The sequence below is a fragment of the Delphinus delphis genome, chromosome 13, assembly GCF_949987515.2.
Source record: "Delphinus delphis chromosome 13, mDelDel1.2, whole genome shotgun sequence".
Lineage (NCBI taxonomy): Eukaryota > Metazoa > Chordata > Mammalia > Artiodactyla > Delphinidae > Delphinus > Delphinus delphis.
In genome coordinates, this window is record NC_082695.1 from 86,634,152 (window position 1) to 86,656,663 (window position 22,512).

Consider the following 22,512-nt stretch of genomic DNA (forward strand, 5'->3'; position numbering starts at 1 on the left):
GTTTTTCCCCTGATATAAATTGCTTCAAATCTTTTTCAGAACAAAATAGGGTATACATTCACAAACACATCACCATCATCCAAACTGATTTATAAATGACCAAGGAATATTATCTGTCTCCATTTTCTCAGCCTTACAAGGTACTCCAGCCCTAACATGCATATGGTAGTACTGTCATATATATATATATATACATATATATATATTTTTTGCGTTACGCGGGCCTCTCACCTCTGTGGCCTCTGTGGCCTCTCCCGTTGCGGAGCACAGGCTCCGGACACGCAGGCTCAGCGGCCATGGCTCACGGGCCCAGCTGCTCCGCGGCATGTGGGATCTTCCCGGACCGGGGCACGAACCCGTGTCCCCTGCATCGGCAGGCGGACTCTCAATCACTGCGCCACCAGGGAAGCCCCTGTCATATTTTGTCTAAACTTAACGTAGACTTCTGCTGTGATGCAACTAGGAGCATGGGGTTAACAGGTAAGCAGATTTGGTTTGCGTCTTGGATTTGCTTACAGGCTATGTAGCCTTAAGCAAATTCCTTAACCTCTCTGAATCTCATTCCTAAAAGAGTACCTTGAAGGAATGTTGTACGGATTAGAAGTATTTTATGTAAGGCACTAAAACATGCTAAGAAGTTAAAGAACAGTAAATGTTCATTGCTAAATCCCATCTGCCATCCACTGGCTGCCTGATGTCGGGAGGTTGAATAACCTGAGCGTGTTTAGTTTTTTCAGGAATTGGATGTATATAAAACCCCTAACAGATAAGACTCATTTTAGTTTTTCCTACTTTACCTCCTTCTTCACCTGTTGCCTCCAGGTAGAAGACCCTTTACCATCTGTTAGCACCCAACCACTTACTAAGTTTCAGTTAAGAGAGGGGTCTTTTGTATTTACTTTTCTAACTATAATTAACCTTGTCCTTCTCAAAGTTCTCTGTGGATTTTTGACTAGTTTTGTGTTTCTTGCCCCATGGTTCCAAGTTTTTCGGGGGGACAGATTGTCTTGTTAACCTTTGTATTCCCTCATAATACCCTGCGTGCAGTTGGTGGTCATTATTTATGGCTTTGCATTAATTTTTCTGAGGATACTAAGACGATGTTAGACTACTTTCTTTTGGCTTTGTTTGACCTCACCTAACACTCTGCCGTCATGTTCCTGTTCGGGTTTTGGGTTAAGTCAGTATGGGCAACAACAACAAAAATAACAGATGGACACATTTAAAATTGTAAATTTTAATGCATTACATCAGAGGATAGGAACATAAGTGATTTCTGGGTGGGTCCTCCTCAGTCCAAGGTCGATGTTTTGGGTAAATTTAGGCTGCCAGCCTTTTTGCCCCTGTGGTTTTCACAGGGATGCTCTCAAAGGCCTTCCGGAAGCAACCCGGGGAGATGGAGCGCCCAGTTTTCCTGGAATTACACGAGCATATACACACACAGGACGCAGACTACGCACGCGGCACAGGAAGGACCCGTGGCTGGGTTGTTTCTTTTACCTGACTCCACCTGGAAAGCTCCTTCTCACCACCTCGGCCCGTTACAAGGACACCTTTCCTACTTACTTTCCCGACGGCCTTACCGGCTGCGTTGACTTCGGCTGCCCAACACCTCGGGAGGCGCCGCCGCTAGGTGACCGCGGCCGCTCGCCCTCCGTCCGCCCAGGCCCGAACGGCCGACCGCGCATGCGCACGGCGCCGCTCCCAGCCCCCACCGCGCGCCCGCCCTCAACGCCCCGAACACGGCCCGCCGGGCCATGGAACCCGCCGAAGTTGGCGGGGTTCGAGCTCTCCCGTTCGCTCGCTTGGGCGCCTTCCCCCCGTGAGGCCCGCGGGCGCTCGGCCGGGACTCGGCGTCCGCTTGAGCCGCTCCGCCCGCCTCCGCCGCTCGGCCGGGTGCGCGCCGCGCCCCCGCGTCCGGTCCCCGCGCGTGCGCGCTCCGCCGAGTGTATGTGTGTGAGTGTGTGTGCGGCCGAGGGGTGGGCCGCCGCCGCCGACGATGCCGCGGGGCCGCCCCCCGAAGCCCAAGGAGAGCAAGGCGCGCGGCGACACCGGTAAGCGGCCCCGGCCCGGCCGCGCTGTGCCGCTCCGCGCGAATATAGTCCCCCGATGCGGTGCGGAGGGCGCCGGGAGCGGGCCGGGCCGGGGGCGGCGAAGCGGACTGGGGTTGGAGACCGGGGGCCGGGTCCGGGCCGGGGTGGGTGCTCCGCCGCCGCCACCGTCACCGCCGCCGCCGCCGCCGCCCGACTGCTGGGTCGCAGGGTGCGGGCGGAATGATACCGGCGCGGCGCGGCCGGCCCCTCCGCCGGGCTGGGCCTACTTTCCTGGGCCGCGCGGGCGGGCGGCGGGGCCGGGGGCGAGGCGCGCGCCGCCGCCCTCCTCCTCCTCTCTCTCCTCTACTCTCTCTTCTCCTCCCCCCCCGTTCCTCCTCCCCCCTCCACACCCCGTCCTCCTCCCCCGTCCTCGGCGTCTTCCTCCCGCTCCCCCGCCCGCCACCTTCCTCCCGCTCCCCCGCCCGCCACCTTCCTCCCGCTCCCCCGCCCGCCACCTTCCTCCCGCTCCCCCGCCCGCCGCCCTCCCGGCCCGGCTGCCGCAGGCCGTGGGAGGCCTTTCTGACGAGAAGGCGCCGGCCCGGTGTGCATCCCCGGGGTGGCGGGCCCGGCCCGACCGCGAGCTGCCAGGGCCCCGGGGGGACGCCCGCGGGGGGCTCGGGAGCGGGTCCCCCCGCGGTGACACGGGGGCCGAGACCGTGCGGGGCTCGTGTCCAGGTGCACCGTCTTCCGGCCCCGGGCTTGGTGGCCCAGCGTCACCCTCCCCTGAGGCTCGGGACCCAGGCGGGCGGGCGCTCCGGATTTCGGAAGAGAAAGAGGTCGTGTCTGGAAAGGAAGGCCGTTGCGTCCGTTCCATTTTGCCGCTGCGGCGTTTGGGAAGAGAGGAGGAGAGGCTAGGTGTAAGCTTAGCGGCGTTGTCAGTGCTCTTACTGCAGTTGCTGAAGTTCACGGGCATGGGAACCGGGCTGCAGCGCCCGCGAGTTTCCGCTGGAGAGGTGTCGCTGGAGAACAGTCCAGGTGTGCACGTTTGTAGTTGCCTAGTGGCTGCTAGAGTTCTCGTTAGTGGCTGATGGTGTCTGGAAGGAGGTCTTAAAGGCCTCGCACCCTGATCGGGCCTTATTTTGGTCAGTGTTAATTTTTTTCTCGTTAATATGATTTATGCAAAAAAATAAAGTGCAGTGTCCCGCAGTTCTTAGTCACTTGCAAAAGGCTTAGGGTAGAGAAAGAATGTGAAGTTTACATTGCAATACGGCTGCGACCTCTTCTTCCCCCAGTCTTTCCCGTCTGACCAAATGGCATCACCGTTCACCTGCTTTTTCAGGCCCCAAACTGAAAAATAATTCTTTCCCTTCCTCCCCAAGGCGTTTCATAATTTTGTAGCTTCGCCCTCAGAGGCGTGTTTTCAGTCGGCCCTACTCCCTCCCTCTCCAGTGTGACTGCGAGGCGGGCCTCTGTGGGAGCCTTCTGACTGGTCTCTGCTGGTCTCCATCACCTGTCAGCCTGAGGCATCTCTTTCAAATGTAAATAAGGTGGCCACACCCTGATTAGAACTCTGCAGAGGATCCTTCATCCCTTTAACTTACAGTCCCACTCCTTGCAGGACCCTGCCTGATCTGGCCTGCGTCTGACTCTCCTTTCTCTTTCCTTGCCCTCAGTCCTTTGTTCCTGGACGAGGCCACGTTTGTTTCTGCCTCAGGGCCTTTGCTGCTCCCTATTCTGAGAAGCCACCCCTTGCTCATTCTGGGCTTCAGCTTCCCGAGAGAGGCCTCCTTCCTCAGACCCTTCTGAAAGTTGCTTTCCCTGCCTTAGACCAGTCATTCTCTACCACAGTGGTTCTCAGAGTTGGTTCATGGACCCCTGGGAGTTCTGGAGACAGTTTCAGGCATCTGCAAGGTAAATATTCTTGTAGTGATACTAAGTCCGTTGGGCTTTTTCACTTGGTTAACAATTGCACTAATCATACACAGGCCATTAAGGGTGAAACTGCTGACTCTTCAGCAGGAGCCCTGGTGGCGACACCCAACCCTGTGAGGCAGCGCTATATTCATGTATTTCACTCAAAACAACGTATTGCAACAGAGAGAAAGCAGAAGCAGATACGAGCATCCACCTGTCTTCTGTTAAAGGAGACCTTGAAAAGATGTACAAAAGTGAAAACTCCTCTTACTGTGTTTTTGGAGAGTATGTTTTACACAAAAATGTGCGTTTATGTTAACATGGACTAGATTTATTTTTCAGTGAATAAGCGTTTGGAAAGTTGCTCAGTTTTAATTTCTAGTAGGGCAGCTGTCAATAGGTATAACCTGTAGAAAGTTAAGGTCTTTGGGGTCCTCCGTGATGTTTAAGAATATCAAGGGGTTCTGAAACCAAAAGGTTTGGGGACTGTTGCTCTAACAGTTTACGATTTTAATTACGATTTTAATGTTTCTCGTAATCTGAAATTATTTTGCTTGTTTTTCTGTGTCACTCATTATGAATTTTATTCTAAGAAAAACATGGAAGGTAGGAGGTGGGGATTTTTACACAACACCTATATTTCCCCTATATTTTTATAGGGGAAATGAGGCTCAGAGAGGTTAAGTGATATGGAAGGTCTACTCAGCTAGTAAGTGTCAGAGTTGGATTTGAATCTGCCTTTGAGTCCAAAAGGTCCATTGCATTGCTCTGCCCTCATAACTATGAAGCCCTACATGTGGGTTAATTCATTTCTTCAGCAAGCATTTTGAAGCACTTCTTGTCATAGGTGGGCACTGTGTTAGGGGCTGAGGGTGCAGAGTTTAAGAAGAGAGACGAGGTCTCTGCCTTGGGTCTCAGGACGGTGTGTGTCCTCTGACGGCAGGAACACTGTTTATGGCAGCAGGTAACAGTCACTGGTGGTCTAGGCTTCCCAAGGAAAATGATGTCAAAACTGAAACCTCCAGAAATGAGGAGGAGGAGGTCTGCTCAAAAACATTTCCTTTTTTTTAAAATGCAACTTAGCAAAGTGATCGTTATACATATGCATATATTCTTTTCCAGATTCTTTTCCATTATAGGTTATTATAAGGTATCGAGTGGAGTTCTCTATTCCCTACTGCTATACAGTAGGTCCTTGTTGTTTATCTGTTTTATATATAGTAGTGTGAATATGTTAATCTCAAACTTCTAGTTTCTCCCTCCCCCTCACCCCCAATCCCCTTTGGTAACCATACGTTTGTTTTCTAGGTATGTGAGTCTATTTCTCTTTTGTAAATGCGTTCATTTGTATCATTTTTTTTTTTTTAGATTCTACATATAAATGATATCATGTGATATTTGTCTTTCTCTAACTTACTTCACTTAGTATGATAATCTCTTGGTCCATCCACGTTGCTGCAGATGGCATTCTTTCATTCTTTTTTTTGTGGCTGAGTAATATTCCGTTGTATATATGTACCACATCTTTATCCATTCCTCTGTTGATGGACATTTAGGTTGCTTCCATGTCCTGGCTATTGTGACTAGAACTGCTCTGAACATTGGGGTGAATGTATCTTTTCGAATTAGAGTTTCCCCGGATACATGCCCGGAAGTGGGATTGCAGGATCATATAGCAACTCTGTTTTTAATTTTCTAAGGAACGTCCATACTGTTTCCCATAGTGGCTGTATCAATTTACATTCCCACCAACAGTGTAGGAGGGTTCCCTTTTCTCCACACCCTCTCCAGCATTTGTTATTTGTAGACTTTTTGATGATGGCCGTTCTGACTAGTGTGAGGTGATACCTCATTGTAGTTTCGATTTGCGTTTCTCTGATCATTAGCGATATTGAGCATCTTTTCACGTGCCTGTTGGCTATCTCTATGTCTTCTTTGGAGAAATGTCTATTTAGGTCTTCTGACCATTTTTTGATTGCGTTGTATGTTTTTTTGATATTAAGCTGTATGAGCTGTTTGTATATTTTGGAGATTAATCCCTTGTCAGTAGCATAAAAACGTGTCTTAAAGTAATAATTAGCTTTAGGACATAAGTAAAGAAGTCAGCCTCATCTGTTACATAAATTGATGGGGGAGTGTTTGTTGAGCACTCACCTTTGTGCCTGGCACTGTCCTGGGAATATAAAGATGAGTGAGATAGGGTTTTTTTTTTATCATTGTTATTTTAGTTTACTCTTAATAAGCCGTAATGTGATCTGGATGGAAACTACATTTTGGGATCTTGTGTGGCTTCTGTTTTTCCAGTAGAATGGTGCAAACCTTTTCTGCCTAGCTTGAACCTTTAGTTGGTCTCCTGCTAAGTTTCTGTTTTCTGTTGAAGGGATATTTGTTAATACTTCATTTCCAGAGAGCTGAGGCAGGCAGACCTTGAGCCAAAGGAATAAACAATTCCGTTCTTGCTCAGATTACCAATTCAGGCCATTTTAGATGTTCTCCGATGAATTCAGTAACTCTGTACTCTTCCTTCAAGGGGCGGAGACTGCTAGCATAGCTAACAGAAGTAGAGCTTGAGCTTCTTACAGGGCAGTAGGGGAAGTGCTCTGAGGCTTTAAGGGGACTCTGCTTCCCTGGCAAAACTAGGTGTCATTGGTGGGTAACAGTTAAGGGGAGATAGATTCTGCTTAAAATAATTACTTTCTATCAATATCAGGTATTGAAGGATGAAAAGATTTCTTCAGAAAGGAGCAAGCTGTACTCTCCATAATCGAACTTTTCAGGTAGACAGAAACTCAGAGTGTTTAGTATTTTGAAGAAAGTGTGATTAGATAAGACACAAAATCTAAAGATTTTATGATCCTGGAATCAAGTAGTGAGTTAACATGGGTTCAAGATCTTGGTCTTTGACACAAACCTAGCCTGGGAAAACCATAGTAAACCTAATTCTTCATTAGATAGAGTCAATTCAGCAGTTCTAAAATGCTTAATGTATATCAGCGTTTTTACATTGTCTCCATACGCAAAGACAGTGCTCAAGGAATTAGCAATATTTTTCAAACTTCTTTTTTGTTTTAGAATTCTCTCACGTGAAATATCGCAGCAAGACCTCCGGTGGTGGTGTTCACCCTTGGAGCGCATTATGGAGTCATGTGGGGAGCTTTTAAAGCTCTCGATGACCGGGCCTCATCCGGTGACATCTGAGCCTATGGTGGGACCTGGGCATCAGGGCTTTTAGAGCTCACAGGAGATTCCACTGTGTGGTCCAGGCTGAGGCCACTCTGCTGGGAAGGAGGGAGGGAGGGAGCTGGGGCTCCGAGGTGCCTTTCTCTAGCATTTCTCTCAGCAAACGTGAAACCTGTTGCTTTTCTGGGTTAAAATGAAAAATGTATGTAATCTAATAAACTGCAGGAACAGACTGTGCTCTCTTAATACCTCAATTCTTTAACTGAATTCAAAACCTCAGTTGTCTGTAGGTCAGACTACTAATGCAAACTAGCGAGGCAGTTAAAGGTAGTAGGTGATAGCAGTTGATAGCTGGCTCTGGGGTTTCGGAGAATTGCAGTTCCTATTTTTTCCACAGGGGCCGGCTCCTACTTTGCTCCATTTAATTATTGCCACAGCTAATGATTTTTTTTCAGGAGAAGCCGGAAATGTGTTTTTTGAAACTCCTTTATTATTGTATTTAGGTGACTAATTTAATTGAATAGAACATCAATGTAGAAAAGTGCGTAGATTTTAAGTGAAAAGCTTCATGAATTTTCATATGTAACCAGAACATTAGCAGTACCTTAAAAGTTCCCCTTGTTCTCTCTATTACCTGCTGACCCCCACTGTCCTCTTTTGATACCGTAGATTAGGTTTAGCTGTTTTTGAACTAAATTGAGTTCATAGTATGTACCCATTTCTTTCTGGCTTCATTCATTCAATATTTGTTTTTATGAGGTTATCCTCCCTATTATATAGCAGAAATCTGTTCGTTTTTCATAGGTATATAGTATTCTGTTGTATGAACATACTATCATTTAATTTATCCTTTCTACTATAGATATTTGGGTTGTTTCCAGTTTGGGGTTATTACAAATAAGTGCTGCTGGGAACCTTTATGCATTTCTGGGTCATGGTGGGCAGTGGTGAGTGAGTGTACCAGTTCACTCTCCCACCAGTAGGGGATTAACCTTCCATTTGCTCTGTAGTCTTTGCCTTATCACTCTCTTTGCACTTGGCATTGTCTGTCCTTTTAATATTTTAGCCCTCCTGATATGTGTAGTGTTATCTCATTTTGATTTTTAATTTGCAGGTCTGTGCTAATAAGGGTTTTATGTTTATTAAGCATTTGTTCTCTTTCGTGAAGCTCTTAAGTCTTTTCCCATTTTTCTACTGAGTTGGATGTTTGTTTGTCTTTAGTTAGTAGACTTTTTAGAGCAGTTTTTAGGCTTGCTCAGAGTTCAGCCGATAGTTTGGAGTTCCTGTATACTGTACTCCTTATTTATCTCCTCACAGCCTCCCGTTATTAATGTCTTGTTTTAGCGAATGAACCTATTTTGATTCATTATTATAAACAAAGTCTATAGCTTACATTAGGATTCACTGTCTTCATAGCTTTGCCTGCTCCAGAACGGCATATAGTTGGAATCATATAGCATGTAGCCTTCTCAGACTGCGTTTTACTAAGCAGTGTGCATTTTACACGTCTCCATGTCTCTTGATGGCTTGATATAGCTCCTTTCTTTTTATTGCCGAATAATATTCATTATATGGATGTACCACAGTATATTTGCTTACATTTTGAAGGACATCTTGGTTGCTTCCAGTTTTTTTGGTAATTATGAATAAAATTGGTGTATACATTCATGTGCAGGTTTTTGTGAGGGCATGAGATTTCAGCTCATTTGAGTAAATGCCAAGGAGCATGATTGCTAGATCAGACGGTGAGACTATAAACAGCTTTGTGAGAGATTGCCAGACCTCTCCAGAGTGGCTGCACCCTTTTGTGTTCTCACAAGCAATGAATGGGAGTTGCTGTTGTTCTGCATCCTTGTCAGCATTTGGTGTTATTGATTATTTTGGACTTGTAGCCCTTCTAATCGGTGTGTGTTATTGGGTATCTCATCGTTTTAGTTTGCATTTCCCTTATGACTTACGATCTTGAGCATCTTCTCATATGCTTGTCATCTGTATATTTTTGGTGAAGAGTTAACATGTATTTTCAGTATTGATCCGTAGGAGTTCTTTATGTATACTGCACTTGAGTTCTTTGTACTTTCATGTTCACTCTTTCAAGGATAATCTTTTCATGAAAGAAGTTTTTAACCTTAATGTTGTCCAATTTATCAGTCCTTTCCTTTATGCGTAGTACTTTTGGGACCTGTTTAAGTAATTTTTGACAATTATAATCATGAAGACATTTTCATCTAGAAGCTTTATTGTTTTACTTCTCACCTTTAGATTGATACACCAACCAAAATTGATTTTTGTTTCTGGTGGAAAGGTCAAGGCTTTTTACATGTGGATGTCTAATTAATCTGCACTATTTATTGGAAAGATCATCCTTTGTTGTACTGTAGTATCACCTTTGTTGTAAATCAGGTGACTGTGGAGGTGAAGAATTGTTTTTGCATTCAGTTCTCTTCCATTGTTTTTTGGTTTCTGCCTATTCAATTTCTTATTGTCTTAATTACTTTTAGTCCAAGTTTTGGTATCTAGTAGTGTAAATGTAAGTCCTCTACTTTGGTTTTCATTTTCATGGTTATCCTGATAATTTTTGGTACTTCTCAGTTTCATCTAGATTTTATTTAAAAAAATTTTTTTTAATATGATTTGAGAGGTTTTAAAAAATACTTATTTATTCATTTAGGCTGTGCCGGGTCTTAGCTGCAGCATGCAGGATCTTTTAATTGCAGCTTGTGGGCTTCTTAGTTGTGGCATGTGAACTCTTAGTTGCAGCATGCATGTAGGATCTAGTTCCCCGAGCAGCAATCGAACAAGGGCCCCCTGCGTTGGGAGCATGGAGTCTTATCCACTGGACCACCTGGGAAGTCCCTCATCTAGATTTTAGAATCAGCTTGTCAGTTCCGTAATGATTAATGACACTGAGCATCTTTTCATGTACTTGTTGGCCATTTGTATATCTTTGGAAAAATGTCTATTCAAATCCTTTGTTCATTTTTTTTTTTTTTTTTTTTGCGGTACGCGGGCCTCTCACTGTTGTGGCCTCTCCCGTTGCGGAGCACAGGCTCCGGACGCGCAGGCTCAGCGGCCATGGCTCACGGGCCCAGCCGCTCCGCGGCATGTGGGATCCTCCCGCACCGGGGCACAAACCCGCGTCCCCTGCATCGGCAGGCGGACTCTCAACCACTGCGCCACCAGGGAAGCCCCCTTTGTTCATTTTTTAATTGGGTTGTTTGTTTTTTGTGCCTTTTGTAAGAATTCTTTATATGTTCTGGTTACTAGGCCCTTATCAGATGTATGACTTACAAATATTTTATCCCATTCTGTAGCTTGGCTTTTTACTTTCTTGATAGCATCCTTTGATGCACAAAGGATTTAAATTTTGATGAAGTCCAATTTATCTACTTTGTCTTTGGTGTCATATTTAAGAAACCATCACGCCTCCACAGTCATTAAGCTTTTTCCTTTTGTCTTCTTCTGAGAGTTTAATAGCTTTAGTTCTTAAACTGATGTCTTTGATCCATTTTGAGCTATTTTTTGTGTGTGGTATGGAGTGAGGTGGATGTCTCTGATCCACCTTCCTTCTTTTGCATGTGGATATCCGTTTGTCCAAGAACCATTTGTTGAAGAGACTGTTCTTTCAGTGAGTGGTCTTGGCCCCCTTGTTGAAAAATCAGTTTGCGATGGAAGTATGGGTTTTGTTTCTGGACTCTCAGTTCTATTCCATTGGTCTGTATGTCTATCCATGTGCTAGTAGCTCATAGTAAATTTCCAGTATACTTTATACTAAGACATTTTAGAATAAATACATAGCCAGTAAAATTGTGAGTTCTTGTGCTGCCTAAAATCACCTCACAGACTGCTGGTGGTACGCTTGTCACACTTAGAAAACACTATCATTGCACATTTTTAGGAAATACGTAGTTGCTAATCATTGTGTAGCAAACCAAGGCCCTGATGCTCATTGTTGCATTTATTGAAAATGCTTGGCAGAAAGCCTTTAGCGGGTGGGGTAAGAAGACGTGGGGTGAGGTACATAGGTATCGGGCAGAATGGTGAAATACAGAGATAGCTGCCTTTATTGTATTAATTTTCTGAAAATTATTATTTAGGGGAATGTCCAGTCTTTCTATCTCATGACTAAGACAAAGGTCTTAGTTTTGAGGAGATTATGCCTAGGTAAGTGTTAAGCCTATTTACTGTAGAAGGTAAAGCGTGGTCTATGTCAGCCCTTTATGCCTTTGTCACTCTGGGACGTCCCTGGGGTGCACGGAGCTTGGAGGGTAACAGACATTGCAGGGATTGCAGTAATGCTGGCTGGCCGGTGTGGAACCCCGGTTTACCCTCTGGGGCAGGGGTAGCAGGCTTCTTCTGTAGCGCCAGATGGTAAATGTTTTAGACTTTGTGGGTGTTAAGGTCTCTGTTGTAACTTTGAATTGCTGTCGCAGCCCCAAAACTGCCACAGTAGTACGTAAACCAGTGAGCGTGGCTGAGTTCCATGAAACTCTGCTTACCAGAAAGGCTAGACCCTAGTTAGTTGGCCCCAATCTGGAAGAAAAAACAGGAATGAAAAGGAAAGTTGCATATTGTAGCACTTCACTTTGGGGTAAACCTTCTATTGATATATAACATACAGAGAAGAACAGAAATTATGTTCAGTTCAGTGAATTTTCAGAGCAAGAACTTTCTCATATAATCAGCACCCAGATTATATGGGTTGTATTAATAATTCATATAATTATTTATATAATTTCTTAGGTTAAGAAATGGGGCGTTGCCAGCACCCTAGAAACCCCCATGATGCTCCGTGTACTTACAATCAGTACCCTCGTGAGACTAACCCCTGTCCTGATATCTCACAGCCTAGATTTTAGTTTTGCCCATTTCCCTTCAGAGTTTTACCTAAAAAATCTCAGCTGTGCTAAAACCTGAATGCTGACAAATGTGGGAGGAGCAGTAGAAAATGGGAGAAAAGAAAGTAGAAAGGAATTTAAAAAAAAGTAGAAATGAGGGGAAAGAATGGTGGCGATTAGGCAAGGTGGTACCGATTTGAAGTAGGGGGGTGACTCTCAGACTTCCCAGACGCCTGCTTGGTGACTTCAGAGAGCACTGTGGTGTCAGAGGGTGACAGAGTGAGAGCAGGTGGTTGATGGTTAAAGAGCTGGGTTCTTGGAGGAATGTAGGGAATGATGGAAAGAGGGAAGTGAGGCTAGTGCCTGTTGAGGGCAGAGGATGGGGAGAGCAACTCTATTTTGGAAAGATTTTTATTCAAAACAAAATAGAAACAGGTTAAAAGTTTGGGGTTTAGTTACTTTAGAAATTGAAAATGCCTCATCAGGATTTATGGATAGCTGAGATCTTAAATGCACAGTGCTTGAGAGCTTCAGCCGGGAGATGCGAAGTGGAGTTAAATCCCTGAATGCTGTAAATGCAGTAGGTTTTGCTGGAACTTGGCGTCACATCATAGGTATTTTGCGTGGAAGAGATCCACCTAGGTTCTTCCAGTTGGGGTTGTGGATGACCTTCGCCATGCAGATAAGCTGGCTGGTCTGATGTGCTGGGCCCGTTCTGGGAAGAGCAGTTTGAAAGGCAGCTCATCTTGTCCCCGCCGTTACATGCCAGGTCTGCCTGTGGGTAGTTACCATGGGAGAGCGTGGTCTGGAGTGATGGGTAGGGTATTGAGTAGCAAGGACGAGCATTAAAGAGGTGGCCGTGCTCCGAGACGGTTGATGGGCTTTTGTCCCCATGGCACCAGGAAGCGTCGTCTTGTTTAATCTGCACAACTCCGTGATAGGCTGTATCATTTTGGGGTGGTAGAGACACAACTATTATTATATACTGTTTAGAATCTCTGTGTAAAGAGTTAAACTGATTTTGAAACTGTTCTTCAAGTTTTTCTCAGGGAAGCAAAGGTGCTCAATTTCTGATCTTCGTACACTGGTTTTTGTTTAATTTTGATAGTGAAGTGGAGTTCTTGGTGGTGGGAAGGTGAGCAGTTGAGGAGAGCGGTGGGCCTGTGTGTGAGGCGATGTGTGTGTGAGGGGACATGTGTATGGGGACAGTCTGGGTACTGCCTGGGGTCCTGCCTCCGGAGGCTTCCTTGCACCAGTGAGATCTCATGACGACTCCTCCCCGGTCCTCTCAGAGGGCAGAAGCACATAGGTGAGAAGTACTGTTCTGGATGAGCTCTTAGATTTGAGCACTGCCAAATGCAGGTGGCTCTGTGCTTATTCCCATTCTGTCTGGGGGAGCAGTAGGAATATGTGCGGCCCAACGTCTCATGTGAAGTTCTAGCTGCCTCTTAAAAATGCAGCCATACTCAGGAGGACTGATGTGAATTGATCACACCTTGACCGAGATCCCTAGCCCCTTAGAAATCCGGGGGCCCTGTGGCTGCAGAGACCGCTCACCCCCAACAGTGGACACATGCACACGCGTGTATGTTGGTGTGTAGTTTTCTTGGAGTTGGTGGATCTCCTGAAGCCCATCCTAAGGATACGTGAATTTCATAGACCTCTTTCTGAACAAGTACTCTGGGGACCAGACATGTGAATGAACTTGAAGAGCTGGTGCCTAATTGGGGTTGTTTTGAGGCCTAGGACTCTCCCAGAAAGGGCCAACCCTGAGCAGAAAGAAAGCCGAGTGTGGGGTTAGCACCCCCCAGCCCTGGAGAAAGGCTTTGCTCTCTCAGTGCCGAGAGAAACAGCCGCGAAGCAAAGTGAAAGTCTAGAGATGCTGTGGACTTTAAAATTAGACTCAACGTGGAAACTAAAACATGTTTTGTTTTTTTCCTTCCCAGTTACACTGTAATTTGAATTGTTTTAAGTTTGTCTTTGGACCAAATTAATATTATGTTATCAACAGCGGGAAGGGACCTACTGAAAAAGTCATTTTATTACATTTAGAGCTTTGTTAAAGAGCGAAGTCTTGCTGCTTAGGATAAAACTATTTTCTAGGAAAGTCTTAATTCATAAGCAAAATGACATCATTTTTCAGTTTTAAATGTACAGTTTTTTATCTCAGGGGTTTATCTATCAATTGCAGTTAATTAAATCAAATTAATTCTCATTTTTAGATAACATTAAGTAGTTTCAACATAGAGGCTATGAAAATTGTTTCATTCTCCATCCTGAAATAGCATTTTAATTTTGCGTTTTAGAAATTAAGTTGAGGGGCTCTTAGTGTATTCAGGCTTTAGGTTAAAGCACTACTGAGTTCTTAAAACACAGTTGTCAACAGATATCTTACTTGTGCCTTTAGTGTTTCTTCCCATACTACAGACTTTTCAAAAGGGAATAATGTATCAATTAATGTGGTCCCAGCAATCATTTTATTTGGGCCTGGGGAGTCATACAACATTTTGTTATTAGTTTGGTGTAGAGATTTTGAATGTATGGGCTTTGAATGTGGATAGAGTTAAGAATAAGTAGAATAAAAATTATGTGTATCTTTCCCTTAGTAGATCCACTTTGTTTCTGAATGAAGTTACAGTCATTTGAATTACATCAGTGTTTCTCAAAACTGGAATCGCTTTACTGGAGGATCTGCCAGGAGGATTTTTTGGAGTTCTTGTCGGCTTTCTGCATCCGCTTCTGCTCTGTCTCCAGCATGGTTTCACCCCACCTCCCATCGTTGGAATTTCACAGCTCTAGTTTTAAGCATATTCTGCTGTAGACCAGGAGGACTGTTGGCCAAACAGGGGACTGCAGGCCATTTGCTCAGAACAGGCATGTAAAGGTCTAGAGAAAATGCTGGAATGCTGTGTTCCCCACATGGACGTTTGAGAAATAGAAGACATTCCTGAGCTTTATTGAGTCTTAAAATTAGCCCCTCACCCTACTTCCAAATTTCTAATATTTTGGGGTTAAGTTGGATACAAAGAGTTGTACGTGACATATTTCTGTCTTTGTCTAGTTAATATGGATTGTATATTTGTGCCGAAATTATAAGACTTGGAGTATTATTTTCAAGAATTGAAGACATTTAGGAATCTTTATTTTATGAAGTTCTTGGTAAATTTTTGTGATTATTGCGTATTTGTTCTTGTTTGAAAATACTTTTAAGTTTATAGCCATTTACCTAAACGTAAGCACACTGTACACTAGGAAGCACACTGTAAAGCCTGAGGATGGTTCAAAGCACTGCAACTCTTTACCCTCCTAAAACCGTAACTATGTGAGAGAACAAAAGGGTTTGCTTTTTTGACTTTATCTTGCTTTGCAGCAGTTTTCAGAGGTAGATTGAATTAGTGCATCAGCTTTTATATTTCTACTCGAGTTTTGTTTACTGAGTGATTTAAGAAACTGCGTTACTGATGAATGCTCAAAGTGCCTTAGAGGAGAAGGCCTCTGTGACTTGTTGTGACTTAGAAATAGTATTGAGCAGGCAGGCAAGGCTAAGAGACACGGTGGCTTTTGTGCGTCCTTGAGTGGGTATTAAGCCTCAGGAGTTTGGTTTCAGGTTTCTGACAATCCTGTTAACAGATGTTAGAATCCTGTAGTCCCATGTCTCAGTCATCTCAGCATTTCTCATTTCTAACTTAAAAACATGTCCATTAAAAAAATTTAAGGTACCATTCATTTCATCTGAAATCGCTCATAAATCTGATATAATGTGGTTTCGAAACAATAACCAAATAATTTAGTTTCATTTATATGCTGAGAATAACAACTGGTATTTATTGTTTATACTTATGCAATTTTATAGATGGAGTTTTAACATTGAATACGGAGAACACTAATTATGCCTGTCAAGTTCCGAGCTTCCATAAATGTGAAATCTGTCTGCTATCTTTTCCAAAAGAGTCCCAGTTTCAACGCCACATGAGGGATCACGAGCGAAATGACAAGGTATGTATTTTAAAAAGGGATGTCAGAAATGTGAGCGTTGAAACTGGAGGAATTGTGAAAATCAACATGTAAACATTTTTCTTATTCCTAAATTATGGAACATTCCATATTATGTAAATAAATATTTTGATGTTTTGTTTTTAGTTGTAGTTGTATTTCTACCCATCATTAGATAATGAAAGAAAGTGAGAGCTAGTCTGGTGAATCTAATGAAGTTATTTATGAGTGGACAAAGAAATAATCTTAAAATATGACTTTCTTCAGTAGTTTCAATTTCCCTTATCTTTTTTCTCACTGCTGTGGCCTCTCCCGCTGCGGAGCACAGGCTCCAGACGCGCAGGCTCAGCGGCCACGGCTCACGGGCCCAGCCGCTCCGCGGCATGTGGGATCTTCCCGGACCGGGGCACGAACCTGTGTCCCCTGCATTAGCAGGCGGACTCTCAACCACTGCGCCACCAGGGAAGCCCCAATTTCCCTTATCTTGGTGTGTTTTTCTCCAGCAGGCAGTGTTACCTTTAAGTGGTCTTGCATTTTAAGAAGGTACTTGAGATGTTTTAGATCTTATTTCCGCAGGGAGCAGTGCTCTCTTGAATAGGGATTTGAACTCTCTTGCAAGTGTGCCCCTTGTGGGGTATGTCAGGCGTGTTAGTGTGCTAATGGAACGAGCTGCCTGAGAGTTGGAAAGTGGCAGTTAAAACTACAGTGAAAAGAGTGATTGCCGGCTTTTCTCTAGGTTAGGAGGATGTAAGCTAGTGAGCCATCTGAGACCAGAAAAACACCAGGGACCTCTTTTCTGGAGGATGGGATCTGACCAACTCCAGCCCTACTTTCGGCATGAATGATGCTGCTGTAACTATGATAATGTGGTACTGACACCAGTACCAGCTGGCGTTACTCTCCCAAGCTGAAAAATCTGAAGATACTGACCCATTAGGGTTTTGATGTTTACAGGAGAAATACCAGTGATTACTTTATCTTTCTACTAGTAAGTGGCAGAATACCTTCCATTTGAGGGATATTTTAGATGAGGATAAGCAACTCTGTTAAAATCTAGTGAAAGTTTTCACAATTACTTAGTTTACTTGAAGTGATTTTGTTTACAGCAGTGGAGTTGTCATAAAAGAAGGGAAAAAATCCCACCGAGTGAGTTGGTGTCTCACTTTTATTTTCGTAGTGGCTACATTCTGATACGTTTATATGCAGCATTTCTTATTAGAAATATTTTCTACATAGATGTGGTGTCTCCTTACACTCCTTTGAGAAATACTGTAAGGAGCTTTACTGTGTCCGTTTTGGATTTATTGACTTCAGGTCCAGAAGGACTTCAGAAGTTCCTTAGAAAACTTATCTGTGGATTATGGTGCTTGTTAATATTTGAATGACATTCATTGTGGAAAGATTGTGTTTCAGTGCTTCTCGACTTTTTTCTCCACCTAGCCACATCGATGTGACCAGTGCCCCCAAACCTTTAATGTTGAGTTCAACTTGACACTTCACAAATGTACCCACAATGGGGAGGATCCTACCTGTCCCGTGTGTAACAAGAAATTCTCCAGAGTGGCTAGTCTCAAAGCACATGTTATGCTGCATGAAAAGGAAGAGGTAATTATTTCAGCCTATACTTCGTTCACGGATTTTTAAAATGCATCTGATCCTTAGTCAGGAGGATGTTAGGGTTAAACTAGTTTTAAAAAGCCTTTGGTATAGGTTTCAAGGAGTCAGTTATCATTAAATTTGCCTTGGCTAGTCTCCAGGTCACTGGTAAAGTGTTTATTTCGGGGTCATGTCAGCACCTTGGGGTAGAGACATTTTAGTGTGTAGTATATTGGGGGGATCAAAGTATGTCCACAGTGGCTGGCAGAGGTGCCCCCCACTCTTTTTTTCTTAATAAAAATTAACTTTTTTAGGATTCTGAGTGGCCAAAAGTAAAGTTTCTGCCTCTGAAGATGGTAGAATCTCCTTGCTTGGCTCCTGGATCCCCTGACACGTGGGAATTTGGGAGAAGAGAGGAGATTCATGATGACCCAAAGCAGTTTATGCACCACAGTGAATAGTCCTGAAAGGTCCACAGGCCTAGTCTTGGGACAGAGTGAAGGATGACAGGGACGTGCCGCTGGTGTGCACCAGAGAGGCCTGCCTGCTCTTGGGACGGGTGGGCTCACTGTGACGTATACACGGCTGTTGCTTAAAGTATTACCCCCCATTGTTACCATAGAAAACTAGGGAAATGCAAATGTAAAAAGCAGTCACCCAGGGATAATTACAGATAACTATTTGGTATAGTTTCCTCCAGAGACAGAAAAACATACAGCGTTTAAATTGCATATATAAAATTTGCATCCTGAAAATTGAGTTTATTATACTTTGTATATCGGTTTGTGCCCTCTTTTTATGTCTTTAATTTTTTATATAAAATAATTTATTTTTATCTTTTAAAATCTTATTGTATAAGTAATACATGTTTATTTTGGGAAAAGTTAGAAACTAAAGATTAACAAAAGTAACGTAAAAGAACCAATAATCACACCAGTGGGAGAGAACGCATATGCAGCTGACCTTTGAACAACGCAGGTCTGAACTGTGCGGGTCCACTTAAACGTGGAGTTTTTCAGTCAGTATGTATGACAGTACTACGTGGTGCGGAGTTGGCTGACTCCAAGGGTGGGGAGCCGTGGACGTGGAGGGCCGCCCTGAGGTTATGCTCGGATTTTCAACCGCGCGGGGTCGGCGCTCCAGACCCTGGTGTTGTTCAAGGGTCAGCTGTGTAGTCGTTCAGGCTTTTTTTCTTTTTTAGCTAGACATATACTTCCCATAATAGTTTATATACTTAAGGATAGTTTTTTTAGTGCAAATACATACTGTTTTGTAACCCACTCTTTTCCTTTAATACATTGTGAATACATCTTTTCCTCTTTCACTTACTGAATCATGAGTGTTTTCCCCATGTCACTATTTTAAATTGCTTTGTTAAAGTCTTCAGCATCTGGATATAGCATCATGATATTTTTACCATTTCCTTTATTATTTAACCTTTAAGTTGTTTATACTTTTTCAGTATTATAAACAGTACATCTTTGCATGTATCTTTAATCGTTTCATTAGGATAGATTCCTAGAGTTGGATTTACTGAATTAACAAGGCTTTTACAAGTTCTTTATAGAATGCCACGTTATGTTTTCGAGAGCGCATGCTGCTTTATACCTTCTCCTGCAGACTGCAGGCCTGCCTGTCTCACTCAGCTGTAGCGCTGTCCAGAAATGGCCATTGTTTTCGTTTTAAAAGGCAGAACGTGTTTAATTTTGGAATACGTTCACACAGTGAGACTCAGACAGCAGAGAAAGGGTTAGAGAGTGAGACTTAAGTCTCCATCAGGCCCGACTTTCAGTCCTCCTCCCAGGAGCTGCCTGCACAGCGGTCTCTTCTGCATCCTCCCAGGGGCTTTCAGTGCGCGTACATATCTCTGCATCCCCGGTAATATCACGCAGTAGCAGTATTCTGTGCTGTTTCTTCAGTTGGCTCTGTCTTAGGTATTGTTGCAGCCGCCGCATGGTGTTACACTGTATGCGTTGTGTACACCCGTGTCATACTCAGCAGGTCTCTGTGCAGGTTGTTTCTGCCCTTTGTGTGTAGCTGCAGTGAGCAGTCTATTCATTGACAGGTTCTGGCTCTTACGATTTGCTTAGAAATGCTTCCCAAGTGTACAATCACCATTTTTTAAAATCCCCCCGTGTCTTCTAATGCAGGTCCACAAGATGTAGGGCACACCTGTATTTCAGAAATCCTGAGTTCACACTCATTCCTCCAACCCCAGCCCCTCTGTACAGGGCGCCCACCTTCCCCCCAGTTCCTGGTTGTGTGTCCCTTCCTCCACGGCGGGGCGGGGCTCCCAGCAGTGCGCACGCCGCTCCCCTCGTGTGCTCGGTGGTCCTGTGTTAACACTGGAAGTCGTTTCACAGTTGCTTGGCCCAAACCACTGTACATGAAGCGCGTTTCGGATCTGGGGTCAGTACAGGGTTGTTGCATTCGTTCGCTTTCTCTTTTAGGCCCCCTTCCCATTCTTACGATCTGCGGCCCTCAGTTTACTGCCCTCAATTAGGGTCGGGCTTGTAAGACCAGAGACAGCCCCATGCAGGCAGAGTAGGGATTGAGGGCCGGGGAGGTAGTCTTTGAACATTAGGGTAGTAAGTAGTAGCCCTCAAAAAGAAACAAACAAGGGGCACTCAGGAGACTGGCTCCTTTCTGTAACCCTGCCCCATTCCTGGGACCACGTTCTTGGTTTTCAGTGTGACTTTGCTGTATTTCTCTTTGTAATGATAAACAAATGTTTGTATGTTTCTTATTTTACTTTTCTGGTTTATTATTAATGTGGACTTTAGAATTTTGCCTAATTAAAAATTAATTGGTATTTTAATTTTGATTGCATTAAATTTTTAGATTGTTAAAGGGGAGAATTGAGCATGTTTAAAATATTGAATCTTTATTGTCAAAATATTCAGTAATGTTTTGTTCAGATGGGTTCAGCACATTATTTAAATTTGTTCTTTTTTTTTTAAAAATATCATGTAACGGCTCTTTCAAACATGTATTATTTGTTATCTGTCTATAGGAAAGCAGTGCATTTTTGTATATTGGTTTTGTAGCCTGCTGTTCTACCAGATTCTCTGAGTTTTCAGGTGTACAACCTCATCTACAAGTAATAATTAGGTGATGAGATTTTTGGTTTGGTTTTGTTTTCACCTAGTACATGGGGGGTTTTAAAGTAAACCAGATCTCACCCCTCGAATTTTCGAACAATTTTGAAATAGTTGCAGGCATCATGTTACTACTGCACCTCTAAATACTTCAGTTGTATCCCCTAAAAACAAAGACACTTTTCCTCATTATCACAGAACAGTTGCCACACTCAAGAATTTAACGTTGCTCTAATAATCCATCTTCAGACGTCTCCATCGGGAGGGGCAGGGCCTGACTTCCTATGAGAGTGGGTGGAGAAGGGAGTTGTGAGCAGAAGAGATACCTCTGCCTTTGACCCTAGAAGAAAAGCGTGAGGACAGGTTCGGGTGGACAGGGGATGCGGGTGTGACAGTGGGAGTCCAGGCCCTTCCTGCTGGCTTAGGGCAGCTTTCCCTTTCTCGGTTTGCAGCTTCCGTAGTCTCTGTGTCTCAGCAAGTTTTCCACTGAGCCAAACGCTAAGAGTTCTTTTTCTGAAGCAGTTAAATCTAAGAGGTCCAATAAGTATTTATGTCTTAAGTAACTTAGTAGCCATTTGAAAAACTACCGTATGTAAATTAGGTACTTCGTAGCTTTTTAAACCCTGCAATTTCCTGTTTCACGTTGATTTTCACTCATTCCCTGCTTTTTAACCACAGTGACTACTGAAAGCCAGCTTCACAACGTTACGATGTCATTGAAACTGAACGGTATTGAGCCAGTCGTCCGTGTGACGTGGGACGGTTGTCGAGGGTCGTGTGTCTTCCCTTGAGGGCGTCTGCTGTCCCTTGGCCCCTGCGAGTCTGTTATGGTCACTGCCACCTCCCTCTCGGGCTGGATTGGGGCTGCAGAACCTCATTTTTCTCTGTGAAATGGAGACGTTGCCTTGTCTTCACAGAAGAATGAGGTGGTGGAGGGAGGCATGGGTGTGGGAAGCCTGCTTTTGGGAAGTGGGAGCAGAGCCTGACCAGGGACAGATACGTGGGTTGTGTTCCACGTAATACAGGGGTCGTGGCTGCGAACGGATCTGTGTGTGTTGGGTGGCAGGGGAGCATGTGGCTTCTTCACAGCGCCCTTCAGCCCGGTAGGAGGTCAGATGGTTGTTTGCATCAAGGTTCTGTGACGGGATAGCGAATGAGTCAGTTGTTGGCAGAGGGTTGAAACGATGTAACATGCGGTCTAGGCCGCATCAGCAAGGGGGTGAAGCCTGGTGTGTGTGTGTGTGTGTGTGCGCGCGCGCATGTGTCAATCCTCAAGGGGGCTCACTGCGGCGGGTGGGGTGGGGGCAGATGATTGAAGCCGTTCCGACTGTCCTGGCGCCCCGGGTGGACCCAGCCCTGGGGGTGATGGCATAGGGCGGGTGTGCCCCTGAGCTGGGGCCCCGCACCTCTGCCAGCCGCACACCACCGATGCAGGCCAGAGAAACTGCTGTGCTCCATCCTAATGCTTCTTCAGATACACCTTTAAAAATTTTCTCTACCTCCTCCATGACTGGAAAGAGAAATAACAGTAATTCATCATTTCCAGACACTCTTAGGTTTTTATACATTATTTTCAAAACCTTCCCTTCATTCTGTTTTCTCTTCCACACCCTTTGTCCAGATTCTTTTCCACACTGTCCCCCAAGTGGAGCTCACAGTCTCTGATGTCTGCCTTTATCCCGTTTCCTTGTGTTTCTCGTTGCTGTGACGTCGTCTCCTGAGGTGGCAGCCCCGTCATGCGCAGCAGCTGTGACGGCAGCTTGGGCAGCCTGGTCTCATCTGCATCCTTGCTGCAGTGGTGAAGCTCCAGCTGTCTTTGTCTTTCACTGTTGTAGGAGCGTAAACAGTTCATAGTTTCTG

At 44.5% G+C, this 22,512-nt stretch overlaps 1 protein-coding gene across 5 annotated transcripts in view; it reads left to right on the forward strand.

The window, feature by feature from the left end:
* Positions 1-927: 927 nt before the first annotated feature.
* Positions 928-22,512, forward strand: part of ZNF236 (zinc finger protein 236) — a 103,456-nt gene continuing 81,871 nt past the window's right edge. For 4 of the 5 annotated variants that reach the window (XR_009521788.1, XM_060029241.1, XM_060029242.1 and 1 more), the window contains exons 1-3: positions 928-2,054; positions 15,819-15,961; positions 17,399-17,563. Coding sequence is in view for 4 of the 5 variants with exons in the window: in XM_060029241.1 (XP_059885224.1) it covers positions 2,000-2,054; positions 15,819-15,961; positions 17,399-17,563 (363 nt within the window). In the remaining variant the exon portion in view is untranslated. Of the gene's footprint in view, positions 2,055-3,881; positions 3,945-15,818; positions 15,962-17,398; positions 17,564-22,512 lie in introns of all 5 variants that reach the window. The other variant, XM_060029245.1, reaches the window with a different exon arrangement.